Source organism: Chroicocephalus ridibundus, chromosome 1 (genome assembly GCF_963924245.1).
Source record: "Chroicocephalus ridibundus chromosome 1, bChrRid1.1, whole genome shotgun sequence".
NCBI classification, from domain to species: domain Eukaryota; kingdom Metazoa; phylum Chordata; class Aves; order Charadriiformes; family Laridae; genus Chroicocephalus; species Chroicocephalus ridibundus.
Window position 1 is genome coordinate 203,990,478 of NC_086284.1, and position 13,971 is coordinate 204,004,448.

The 13,971-nt window shown below is 43.3% G+C and overlaps 1 protein-coding gene across 1 annotated transcript in view; it reads right to left on the bottom strand.

The window, feature by feature from the left end:
• Positions 1-490: 490 nt before the first annotated feature.
• The window catches only part of ABCD2 (ATP binding cassette subfamily D member 2), a 47,540-nt gene continuing 34,059 nt past the window's right edge, over positions 491-13,971 (bottom strand). The window contains exons 8-10 of the mRNA XM_063323406.1: positions 8,372-8,456; positions 7,546-7,671; positions 491-4,929 (exon numbers count right to left, since the gene is read on the bottom strand). Of these exons, the coding sequence (XP_063179476.1) occupies positions 4,719-4,929; positions 7,546-7,671; positions 8,372-8,456 (422 nt within the window). The 3' untranslated portion in view covers positions 491-4,718. The remainder of the gene's footprint in view (positions 4,930-7,545; positions 7,672-8,371; positions 8,457-13,971) is intronic.

The window sequence follows — 13,971 nt, forward strand, 5'->3', positions numbered from 1 at the left end:
CTGAAGAGATAAAGAGACTGTAGCTTTTATCTTAATCCCTAAGAAAATAACCCTCTCCTTTTCCAGGCCAACATTTGAGACATTGATGCTTTATGCATAACATTATCTTACGACGACCATAACAACAACCTCTGGGAGTGACGCTGCTGAGGCCACCTGATCTTGCGCTCCTGACACGGTCCGCTGGCGCACAGCTCGGTGCCAGCCTCCCTGCAGAGCTCCCCCCGCGAGTGGTGGCAGCTTTTGTCACCTTCCTGTCACGAATCAGGTCCCTGCTGAAGTGGATGGGCGCGAGACACGAGAAACCTCCCGGCAGCCTTTGACGCCAGCCCGATCTAGGAATGAGACACTTGTTTTAACTCACAAAGACGCAACATCCACCCCAAGCTTTCCTACCCCATCCCAGAAACAAGGGATGGGAAGGGGCTCCCAGCGCACACGCAGGCAGGTCCCGACTGCTTTGTGAATGATTCATAAGGAACACTGGAAATTCAAAGTAAATGCAACATGTTTTATTTGAGGTTGGAATAAATTACAACTGTAAAGCATAATTTATTGCTTTATAAATTGTCTGCTCTTAAAAGGCATTAATATCAAACATAAACAAAACAAAGACACATTCAATTAGCAGTTCAGTTCTCTCAAGCTTCATGACCAGCTCAGTAGGGGGATTTCATTCTATATACGATTGAAATCTCTGATCGCAGGCTCGTAAACTTGACTTTGACATGCATTATCGTCATTCAGACATGTTGAGGGGATTGTAGATGTGTTCATTTGCTTTAGGATATAATTTTTATTGCAATTTTGCCTAAAATATGCCATTGAATACCCAGGCCTTCATTCCTCACTCAAATACAAATCCCACTGGCTTCAAAAAACTCCTTTACAAGATACGGGGGGGCTTCTACCCCTGCAGAAGGAGGGCTTCCAAGTCTAAGACAGGAATGAGTCTGGTCCCAAAACTAAGTGAAAAACAAACTCCTCCTAGGTTAAAATACTGAAATCCCATGCGCAAAAAATGTTCCCTCCCATTCTGAAGACTCGCAAAAAATCCCAGCATTATCTGAATGGACTGATGTGGATACTTCACATTTTTACTGCCCAGTTACACCATGCCTGAGACTGGTATGAATTCTGCTCAGGATCTGTACTCCAGGACGCAGCCGCAGGCAAGTCCAGCCTGCCCTGAGCCCTGGGGGAGGGAGAGGGTGCTCACAGGAGGCTTTGCCGCATCCAGCCCCGAACGCACAGATGCTGTGACACAACGAGCTGGCTCTGGCCATCTCCAGCTAGATACCACCGGCAGAAGGAAGGCCGAAAAGCCACCTCCTCACCTCCCGGGTGAGCCACAGCTCCTGAACGCCAAAAAGGGAATGAACATCGATGAGCGGCTCTCATTGCACCACGAAAAAGGATTCCACCACGGCATCCTGCCCCGCTCTGACCCTCTCGCACTGCAAGGGCCACGTGCTCCCCACACCTCGGCTCCAGAACAGCGTCTCCCTGAACTATTCCCTGAGCAGGGAGCGTGCGCCTCTGCTCTGGCTTTCCCGTCTGGATCTGAAGCAGCACAAAATGAGCTGGCTTATGCCCTGTATTACACCAGAGGTAAAACTCTCCTGCAACAAACCAAAGATTCCCATCTCAGTTAGCCCTTGGAACAACTCAGAAAGAAAATCTCCAGGGCAGCTTCTCTTCCAGCCGCAAAACCAACTTTAAAAATAATAAGCCACTGGTAGAAAAAATCCTTCTAAAAATGGCTCAGTATTACTCAGAAAGTTCCTATTTAGAGAAGGGTTTCTTATTAAACCAGCCTCTAACGTTCTTGTCATGCCTACAAGAACATAAATAGCTGAGTGAGATGTTAGGATATTTTACGCTACATTACTGAATGGGAATGGTTAAATCTATTACTGGATCCAAGAAATACATATCAAACTTCAAGGAAAATACTGTTGCATTGATCCTGGTGTGACTTCCGTTTTCATTAAAATTTCATCAGTAATTTACATATCTTTTGTATGTTTTATGCATAATCTCATTTAAAAAAAACAGTAAACAAATGTTCTTCTTCTAAACATGGTTTCCTTAGAAGACGTGTTTCTGTTGTGCCGTGAGGGATGCCCAGCTTGGATCGCTGCGAGGCCGTACAGCAGATTGCAGGCGCTGCACTTGCCCATAATGGCTCCCAGCAAGCCAAGCACCATGGGAGAGCTCCGGTGGGAGGCTGGGAGCATGCAGGGCCATCCCTGGAGCTCTGCTGAATTGGGCCAATTGTTCAGCACTTTGCAGTGTCCTCCTTGCTCAGGGACTGGACAACCCTGGTTTAGCTCCCGGCCACATGGTAAAGTGCTTAACGGAGGGGTGGAGAACCATAGCGCTGCTTCCTCCACCTCAGCTCCTGCCTCGGGAAAGGTGGAAAGGTGTCTTTGTGGCTGCTTTGCGCTAGGAGAAGGATACGTTGCAGCTGGGACAAGAGCACGCATATGGTGCGTGCCTGATTCATCACCATCTTAGAGAAACATAACTCAGAAATGTGCAAGGCTTTTAAATCATCAGTCATCTCATTTACGCTCACCGAGAACAGATTCTTGGCTGACTTCTTTTTTTCCTTAGCTGTTCTGATTTTTTCTTTGAAGATGAGAAGAAGGAAAGCTAGCCTTCAGGGAGAGGGACAAGCACAGACACTTGCAAATTAAAATGCACACACATGTCATCCACCACAGCAGTGACCCCCCGTCTGCACTTTACAACAAAACATCTTATTATCTTGAACCTTAATTTCTCATGCCTTTCAAAGGCTCCTAAGAGCGTTCCTTTCTGTGTCAGTGAGATGTCCCAGGGGACTCTGCAGAGAAAACTAATGAGAGGAACAAAATGTTGTCACCAGGACAAGTTACAGGGTTACATTCAAGCCACAGACACTGGAGGAGCAGGACCGGGAGCAGACTTATTCCATTTTCTGGTGCAAGTGCCACACTGGGCAGCAGGAGGAGCACACAGTGAGAAGGAAGATGGGCCAATGGTTAGTGTGCTGGACTGGGATTTGGCAGACGGAGTTAATTCACGTTCCCCTTGTTCTCGAAGCGATCAGAAAAAGGAAACGGTTTATATTAACTTCAGGGTGCTCAAACATTCTCAGCTCGGCAAATACCCCCAAAATATTTCTCCTCTCTTAACAGTTCTTAGCAGCTTATGCATTGCCGCTCTCAGACTAAGCACACCAGACAGAAATCTTCTAAGGAATCACACTTCTTCTTGGAAAAAAAAGAACCATAAAACTTCAGGATTGCTACATCTCGGCTAAGGCTCATTTACCCATCTGCAAAACCTCTTACCCATCCTGATCTTCACTCCCGAGCTGCCCATTTGCCATGCGCTTGCAGTCAGAGAGAGCAGATCAGGAGCTCTTAAGTTCATTCCCATCTTTATTTTTAATTCACTGGGGTTTGCCTCCAGCAAGGCACTCAGGCCAGCACTGTTGCAGGGGTTTCTGTTCAAAGCATCTTCTGACTGACTGGGGACCAGGTTCCTACTGAACTGAAAAGGAGACGGGACAACCAGTGAGCGCATCTGAAAGCAAAGCTGTTAACTGGTGCGTTTGCTCACAGGGAGGGCAGTGTTCAGCCACTCTACAGAAGTATGGCAGGCATATTAATTAGTGGTTACAGAATGCTCTTAACTTTTCACAGACCTTAGTAAGTGCTGAGCATTTTAATTGGCAGGACAGCCATGCCTGAGAATTCAGTGTACTGTTAGAAACTGACATTTTCCTCTCCTACAGTCCCTCCCGTCACAAAGTGTCTCATGGAACAAACAAGTGTCTATATTGTGATTTTAGCAGCAGAGGAACTGGGTTAGAGAAGGACGCCGGCCGCATCAGACCTATGGAGCAGATGAACGACTCAGTCAAGTGAAAACTAAATCACTCGATGCCAGGCCCAGTGCTCCATCCCCCGCCACCAGAGGTTACTAAATAGGGGACGAAAATAATCTCCCAAAGGAACCAATGTATCATGAAGGGCAAAGAGCCTCTGAAGCTATGTATAATGGCATAAAGCACAGCACAAGTATATTACATATTTAGCTCTATCCCTGCTTCTCTGTCACGAGGGCAGTGGGTTGCTCAGACAGCTGCCTTCTGGTCAGCCTGTTACGTTATTTCCTACGGAAGTGCAGGTAAAGGTGCATACGCGATTCAGTAGTAGAACAGGTTTTACACGGGCTGAAAGAATGTTTCTTATACCCAAATGAGAGTTTTGCATGCATCTGCATACTCACCCAGATGCTGCCTCTGCCGTGCTCCATGCCTGAGTTTCATGCCAGGTTTGCTCTGCGTAGCAGGCATATCATACGCACCCAGTGACCTGGTACAAGAACGCATTCTGCAGGCCAAGTCTCAGGCAAAAATTCACCTACAAAACCTAAGTGTGTTGGTAGTTTTTTGCAGTGAATCGGGCTTTCACTAGGAATTAACATAAGCTGCAACGACTAATCTTACACTCTGTGCACTTGCTTATTTTCTTCACAGTTCAACCACTTTCTTCCTTAATACTAAAACGCTAAAGTCTTACATAGCATTCAGAGCATTATTTTCTGCTGGCTGTGTTTCTCTATGCTCTAAGCCTCTATCACAATGCATGCAAAGGATAATGGCTGAATTCGTAATGCTTTTAACTAAAAAAATACTTTTAAAAACATAAAACATAAATTATTTATTCCTCTTTGTCCATTGTTTTAAGCACTGAGTCTTCTCCCAAAATTTTACACAGTTCATTCAGTCTCTGTTGCATTTTAGGAATTCCTGCAAGTTGGGATTCCAGTCTCTGTTTTTCCTCACTCAGCGATAAACGGGTAGCGGTGTCCAACTGCTCGAAACGCCAGCCACCTTGTCCGTCAAACTGCAGCAAGTGACTGTGGTACTTCCTGCAGCAGAAATTAAAACATTAGTAATGGCTCAGGGAACAGATGGTTCATTTTTGCACACGAATTTGGATGTGTGTGTCTCTTTTCAACGGTGCCTTTCAGGAAGTTGAGAGTTGTCCAGTTTTGGATCACCAGGTAAGACTTTTTTTCAGTGACCCATAATCCCAGGACACTCTTTTGTATGGGATTTGGGTATTTCAAAGCCTGTCACCAGGACCTCCCTAGGCCATCCAGTGGAACTCAGCCGCGAGGTGCCAGCTGTAAGCTAGCAGCACCCATGTGGGCTCCTCACCTGGGGCAGTCATTGCCTCGAGCAGCCCACACAGCCAGGCTCACCGTGGCCTTCACCCGTGTTGATGCTGGCAGGAGCAGGCAGCAGGGCTGTGGAGGGTCCCCTCATCATCTGCTGTCCCTGGCCAAGGTGGTGGTCTCCCTCTTAGAAACATTGTCTGTGGCTGCAGCTGCCTTCACTGCAACTCCAGCAGACTCCTTTTTCTCCAGGAGCTTGAAGAGCAGCTGCAGGCAAGGCTCCCTTCTCCCCCAGGAATGGTCATCCCGGTTTATTTTATTTACCTCACTTTCCGAGAGATGTTTTACCTCCCTAGCAGAAAATACATTCAGGCAAGCACGGTGCACCTAATGCTACCGATAGAGCTCTAGGTTGTTTGAGTTACGTCTCAGTTTGTTCCCCTCCATCTAATGAGGGGATGTTCCCCTCCATCTAAAGAAACCTCCAGTCCTAAAACACGGTTCAGTTTGCAAGGGGTCAAAATAAAAAAGTTTGTGTCGGAGTCACAGATCTTTCAGTGAGTTTCAGGGTGTGTGCACCAAAAATATTCAAAGGTGTACATGCGGAGTTTGTCAAGACCTGACAAGACATTTATCAGGAGGTGCAAGAGGAAGAGCAGAGAGTTCCCTCAGAGCTGCTGGTATGACTGTGTAATTTATCACTATAAATTATAGAAGATGAGACACATCATTAAACAGTGATTATAAATCCCATCCAGGGAATGTGACAGTTTAGTCAACTCAATAGCTTATGACATGGGACTCAAAAGAGATTCAGCTCCAGGCTTACATTCACCACTTGCTATTATTCTTTGTGACACCAAATGCTTAACCTATCCCTCTATTTTCCCCCCACCAAAAGCTGAAAAAAATCAGGAAGCTAAGATAGCTGACTGAGATGTCCAATGTTTATGGTCTAGGAAAGTAGCCAATATTTTGATTAAAAGAGCAAATATTCCCTGGTATAATCTTCAGGAGGAGAAAGCAGCATGTGAACCCGGTTTTTGTCTAGGCAGTGCAGTTCCTGCAGAAGCGTCCTTAAGTTAATGGCATTTGATGCTTATTTCTGAATACTCAGCACTTCTGTTTACTTCTCCAGAACCCCCAAAATCACCAGACTTCTGATAATTTCAGTAATAATGTGGAGGTTACAAGAACAATCCCAAACCCTCCTGAATAGCACTAGTACTAGGAAACAAGAAATGTCTATAGGAGTCTGAACTCACAAGATCTTTCTCACAAGTTATTTTGCAGAACTTCCCTCTGTATCACCATTATTTATAGGCAAGATGCTCTCAAATACTTGTTTTCTTGAGCAATGGTTTCAAAATGATGCCAAACTTTGAAAAATTTAAATACTACTTTTCTTTTTAAGTGTAATTTAAATTATTTTAAAACCAAATGTCTATGTGACATTTTTTTCCTAACAGAACGCATGTGTTTTCGTAATATTTAGGTCCTGATCCAACGACAGCCATTTCCACTGTCATGGTCTCCACAGAGGAAGGAGGAATGCTGGGGAAGCCGTTCACTTTCAGAGAAGCAGACACCAATACAATTTATTTCATTTGAGGCCACAGACCGCTAATGGATTTTTTGTCATCAGTTTAAAAAAAGCAAACAATCTGACATTAGAGATCAAGGAGTTCAGAACAAACGCTCTCTGCTAATGTCAGCTTACATCTTCTTGATCTCCTTTTGCCCTTTAAAGTATTTCATTGTTTTATGTATTCAGCAACTACATTTGCTTCCTTTGAGGGACTTTTCCATACTTAGTGATCCCTCATTCAAATGATGTTTCTCAGAATTACAATATTTCTTTTTTTAATAGACTATTAAATTTTGAAAGCCTGTGAACCCTGCAGACAGAGGGCACAACTGGAGTTAAAACAGCAGATGTATTATTCCTATGGAAGAACAAAGACTAGTTTAACGACTTGCCATATTTCCCATCTTCTCTCAAGCACTGGTAAACTTCCCCAGGACAGGTCTTGTATCTTGTCACCTTTACACAATAATCTGGTGATATCTGTTGTGGCTGTGGTGTGGTGGGCTAATTAATTGCCTCTTAGATACCTGCATGTTGCTATTAATAGTTAATAACTGAAACACATTTAAAAAAATAAGAGGGAGGAATAAATACGTGTCAAAGAATGAAAGAAAATCAATGCTAAATGCATTTACACTGCTATTATTGTAGACAAGTTATCTTAGAAAGTGCAGTAGATATTGATTAAACAACTGCCCTAGTACAAAGAACAAAGGCCAATCCACTGCCTGTCAGAAAGCTAAAAGCAAGCACCATTACAAACCCTTGAACATACTTACCAAAGAGAAGGTCGGTGTGTTATAGAAAGCAGGGATATCCCAGCAGCTTTTGCAGCTTGGAATATCTTTCCTTCAACATCAATGCTTACAGCACTTGTGCATTCATCCAGCAATGCATATTTTGGCCTTTCAAAAGCAGATAAAGAACATTACTCTTCTATGTTTTGGACAGTATTCCCATGTACAACGTTTAATTGAAAGAACAACAGAAAGGAGAGTGCAATTTCTCATCTACAGCTGGAAGCTGGCTAGCAACAACATCAAGTTTCCATGCATTATTCAGGTGCAGACCAAGCTTCCAGGAAAAATGGGGTTTATTTCCTGGTCCATCTGAGTACACGGTGATCTAACATCTACGTTCTAGTTTGCCCTAGTTTTATTCTGTCCTGTCATCAAGTCATGCGATAGTCACAGCCAACTCAGAAACTTTTATCCACTGCTGTGCGTGGACAGGGCTGCCTTTGCAGCGCTTGCAGTCTCCAAACCCAAGAAGTTTTGGAGCTTGGCTTTTAAACTCCCATAGCCTCTGCAACAGCCTCTTGCAACAGCAAAATTTGTAGGACAGATGCAGGGAACATGCTTGTGCCTGAGATGTTAAAGAAAGGAACATCTGGAAAATGTAATGCTATGTTGCCAAATGCAAAGCTTAAGTAAGAAGCAGAGCTTGTATGAATAAATGACAAGGTCTGCGGTCCTATGCAACCCTCTAGCAGTATTGCATATTGCATGGAGATTATAGTCTACTACTGCTCAAACTATTACAGCAAGCCTCCAAAACTCTTCCTCATTTTCAGATGCTACTTAGAGAACAAATAAAAATGCTTACTTATGGTAAAACATCCGAGCCATGCCCATCCTTTGTTTTTCTCCTCCTGATAAGACATCTTTCCAATCCATGACGGCATCCCAGCCTTTTTAAAAAATGCAAACAAAACATGTCAGGACAATGTAAACTTATGAAGAAAATGCATCTTCACTCTTCTCTGCAATCTGCAACCAAAATCATAAAGAGTATTTCCATTGCAGAAGAGACAGCTCAGGGTTCTGGATCACATCTTCTGAAATACCTCAATGTCTTTCCACTGGTACCCAGTTGGAAAAATGCCCCAATGTCTATTTTGAAAGTGGAATTTAACCTTCTTGGTCATGTAGGTCTTGTCAAAAAACTTCACTTACCATATCTTTGGAAAAAACTCTTTTACCTCTGTAACTAATCATTTTTTTCTGTCATGTTTGTTTTACAGAACAACTTGCTACTCCTTCTTGAAAGGCGTGAGTGGAAATTTAAAAACAAATTCAAAGAAATGAAGTGTAAAAAACATAAAGAGCAGTGCTGGACTCCACTCACTACTGTAGGCAAAGAACAACTGCCAGCAAACTCAAGAGAAACACTGATGCAGACGCAGGGATGCGTTCTGTGGACTCAGACAAGCAGCTGACATCATACAAAACTGCATACAGACAGGAGGGTTTTCTCTACAAACCTCTCTCTACCCTTGTATTTAGAAATGACCCAGAACTGTTATAACACTGCGTTTCTTTCTTTAATATTCTGCATGGCCTCTAACTGATTTCTTTCTTCATCACTTTCAAGTACAGGCAATAGGAGCATGATGCATTTTATCTGCGCTCTCGGCGGACTGGTGTTTCTGTGAGTACTCTGGCATGATTCATTCCCACTGATGAAAAACTTCAAATACCAAATTACCCTGCTGAAAATAAGTTTTCAATCAAACAATCCAGAGGCATAGAACAGGAAAATAGATGAGTTTTGAAAAGGGAGAGTGTGGATGCAGAGAAAATCTGTTAAGACATTTGTCTCACTAGATCATCTATTCATGAGACAGGCGGCTGGAGCGGGGCCCAGTGAGGAAGAGAACATTTTTCCAAATCAGCCCCAGCAACGTAAATAAAAAAATTAAAAACACAACCAAAACCCCTTTTCTACCACTGCCCAACTGCAAACAAACATGTGCCAGAAAGACTATAAACATGGTCAAGCAAGGAGGGTGGGCTGTGTCATTTCCGATACCTGACCAAAGGTGAGATAAGTGGGGCTTCTGGCAGTGCAGGAGGCTGGGGAGTGCTCTGCCCGTACTTGGTGCCACACCAGGGCTCGCTAGGTCTGAAAAAAACCTCAGTGAAGCATCTGGTGAGAGGTTGTGTGACTGAAAACAGTCATTTGATAACGCTAGTGAGTGAATTCCAAGAATTTTCTCTCTGTAAAATTGTAAAATGTAATATAATGTTTTTTTAATATATGTGTATATGGCTAGATTGAAAAACCAGGCATGCACGCACCAGAAATATATCACCTTTAGTGATCCTATCGTTTTTCCTTTGTTTCCTTCCATTCTTGTTTAAGGATCACAATGGGCACACACCACCTCCCCAGGGGCACACACAGTGCTTTCTATCAGCGGGCTCCTAGCAAAGACAGAGTTGTGTAATGATTAACGGAATCATCATCCTTTGAATGAACTCTGGTAAAGGGAGTACACACACAGAGGCTGCTGCTGCTGAGCAGTCCCAGTGCTGGGACCACCCAAAGAGCTGGAGTGCTGTTCCACCAACACCTTCAGCTTCCAAAAAAGACTGTAAAAATGCCTGGAGCGCTCCTTTTTGGCAAAGGGTTCCAGGTGCAAGGGATGGGAATAGTCCTTCATGAAAGCCACAGAAACAACTATGCTTCTGAAGACAATGTTCAGGCTACTGCTTATATTCTATTATTTTTAAGCTGAGAATATAGACAAGCTCCCGGGATCTAGATCTGAGCTGGGGGGTGTGTGGGTTTGTGTGTGCACGTGTGCCTGCAGAAGCAGTGCCTGTGTTCATACAGTTGCTTCCAGATGAGCTGGTTTATAAACACTTATTAAAAGACAAGGAAGGAAGTTCAAGAAGAAGCATCATCTTGTCAGCAAAATCATTCTATTATTTTCCTTAAAGGTATAAGATACAGCCTCCATTTACCAGGATACAGTAGTCATCTCTGTGGTCACTTCAGCCTACATTCTAACTGAATATTAGAAGTGTGTCTTGTCTTCTCCTGCCTAGCTCCCTCCCTGAACTCTCCTGTTTGCCACTTGGAATGTCTCAAACAACAGATAAGGAAGGATCCATTTTAATATTACCCCTTTTAAAAACTATTTTCTAATGTCTGAACAATTTCCCCTGAACACTTAGGCACTGTAACTCACAATAAACTGACTCCCTGCTGCGCATTAAGAATAATGCACCTACTTGTTTCTCTTTTCTTCCTGCTGACACGACGCAGGTCACTGAAGGTCATTATTGTTCTGAAAATATCAGCCAAGTCAGTGGCTTACGTCACCCGCAGCTACATCCACTTTACAGATGAAGAAATGAAAATGCTTGTCCATGAAACAGTACGTACAAACATAATCCTGGGTTTCAGAGTCCATATTCCTTGCCCAGCTTCTTGTTACATGTAGCCTTTGATTGCACACGGTGTGATACAAATGTGATGAACACAGGATGGCACAGAAACGCCTTTTGCAACCAGTAAGACAAAGAGCATGTGTAATGTGCTGGGGCAGAGCAACAGCGGTAGAAATACACAGAGCTGTCAGCAGAAACTAGTGATAGCCTTACGCTAGCAGCATTTCATTTTCTCGCACGGCTTCTTTTATAATTCCTTTTTACCTCAATTTTCTGAAGGAAAAAGCAATCTAAATTTGGCAACAAAAAAGTGTTATATCTGGGGTCTGTAGTGCCGTGTATCCTTCATCCCTGTGAATCCTCAGATTTACATGCAAGACAAAGCACCCAGCTGCCATAAAAATGTACATTTAAAAATTCCTTTTCCAGATCTACATTCCAATGCACCTCATCAGACATGGACTGGAGCGTTACAGTTACTGCGAAGTGTGAAAGGCTGCTGCAGCAAACTACAGCCAGAGCATCCACCCCGATGAGTTTTTGAACATGGAGGCCTCCTGCACAGCGTATGTCCCCAGGCGGTTGTCAAAATGGAAGAGAGCCCGGGCGCTGTGCAGGATGAATATGCAAGAGCAAGCCTTAGCTGGGGAAAGAACAAAGAGACCACCTCTTTGATGGTGTGAGCCCCAGCTCAGCGTGACACTGCAGGGATTTGTGTCTCTGGATTTCAGAGCCACTGGAAAAGCCGCCAGAGCACTCCAGAGTTCCTGCTGGTACCAGCAACAAAAGCAAATCCAGAGCTAAAATGATCAGATGAAAAAATCTCGGAAAGAGGAAATGTTTTTGTCTCTGTGTTTATACATGGCCTAGCACAAAGGTTCCCTGGACAAGACCCAAAGATCTGACAAACGTGCAAAATAATGAAGAATAATTATAATCTGGGGTGCTGAGAAACCCTAAACAGGTTGAACTTGTTCAGTAATGTCACCAGCCCCAACCTGACAGGCCCGGTCACGCATCCAGCGTGCTGCTACACGTACTCACGGCTCCCCTCATGTGACAGGCTATTGGCAGCCTAAGGCCATGTCACCACTGGCACTTGCTAAATATACGCAGATCTTCAAAGCAGGTCAAAAAGGAACCACTTTATCTATATCCACTGCACATGTCCACGCGATTACCCATGATTTCTGGACATGCCTTTTCACCACCCATGCTGCATGCAACCTTCTTTGCTATCCTCATTTTGTATGAAATTATTGTTTTGGTACAGCTAGCAACTTTGCAGGTGTTGATGGGGGCACCTTATTGATAATATAAAGGCAAGTAATAAAATGGCATCCCTCTAATATCCAGCAGGTGAGAAAAACATCTGTGTGGGCCTCAGTGGGAAGGAAATTCTGTCCCTAGCAGCAAGGGGGCTACGGTCAACAGCCATTGCAATGGGTTCTTCCAGGGCTTGGGCTCAGGGACATCTGGAATGGTGGTGGTGGGGAGGGAGGGAGATGTTATTTTGGTGATTTTGGTGGGTTTGATGTATTCTGGTTCTACCGACTGAAAAAAGTTTCATGAGGGTAACACAGATGCTAAATGCCAAACTGGGCTACTTATTCTTGTAACCATTCTATTTACTTCTAACTGGACCAAACCTTATTCCTAGAAAAAGAGAGGAATTTCTGCCATTGACAGCAACAAGAACAATTCCAGGCTCTTGTTGGCTACTTTACACTGGGAATCTGGTGACCCACGTATTGATGCAATGTGGAAGTAATTCATCTAAAGACAATAAAGGTACACCAGGACAAATAAATTGAGTCAGAGTTGCACACTCCTGGCTCCATCTGCCTCTTTCATAACTGCCCACAGGGAGCAGAACACAAAACTGCAAAGCATCATATTATACACGTGTGACATTCATGGTCAATTAAAGCACAACAGGGTCATGCCCTAAGGAGCCTGCTGTCTGGCAGAGGCTTAATACTGCAGGGGATAGGTGAAAGGAGAAGAGAGGTAAGGCTCTGAAGGAGAAGAGGATCTACAGAAAAAAATATTGAAGAATTATATGAGATTTCTATAACTTGATGATGGACAGATAGTTAGCTACATTCTTAGAATGGACGGTTCAAAATAGCATGGACATGTCCCGTATATCCACAAGAATCTGAATAACTAAACATGGTTTCATTGATTTTTTTTCAGATGTAGTACATTTTCAAAAAGTGCATATAATATGTAATTAGAAACTTAATAGGAATTCTTCAGGAAAACTTTTTTCTATTGGAAAATGCCAGTGTTTGTCAACCATCAAAGCAGTTTGCAAAAAGGAAAAAGACAGTTTGGGACAAATCCCTCGTTCTACAAGCTTTATACGGGATTTTTTGTTACTTTGCAAAGAAAAAAAGTTCTATTTTTAATAGAAAGCATTTTAGTTTAAACATCAGATTTTAAGTAAAAGAATAAAATAAAAATTGGAATAAAAAAACTCATTCAGCTATGCATAAACAAAAAATTCAATTGTTCACTTTCAAGACATATTTCTCTGGCTTTCTGGTTCAAAAACCAGAATATGAGTCTTTGTCCTAGACTGAGGGAGCTCTAAAGAATATGTAAGTATATGAAATCCATGTAACGCGTCAAATCACATGTCACGGATTTCCTCTTTGCTCCTACCTTGGTACTTGTTTCCTGCAAATGCTCAAGGAGAAAAGGGAACAAGTAAGTGTATTATGGTCCTAAAAACTTCCTGGTATGTGGTAATCTCTCCCCATTTTCCGGCTTTGCCCAATTCTGTCATTTTAGATTGCAAAGTACCTAGGACACTTTTTTTAAAACGTTTGTGCGGACTTTTGCACAGTGTGCCCTTATCCTGAGTGGAGTTTCAATAGTGCAGCAGTGAACGTTAACAGCATCCTCTATGCTTTTTTATAGATTGTGTGTGTCTCACACGCACAGACTGACAGGCAGAAGAGCAAGAATGGGGTCGGCAGTAAAAAGGGACTACTGTCCTTTGGCACAGAAAGTAGAGCG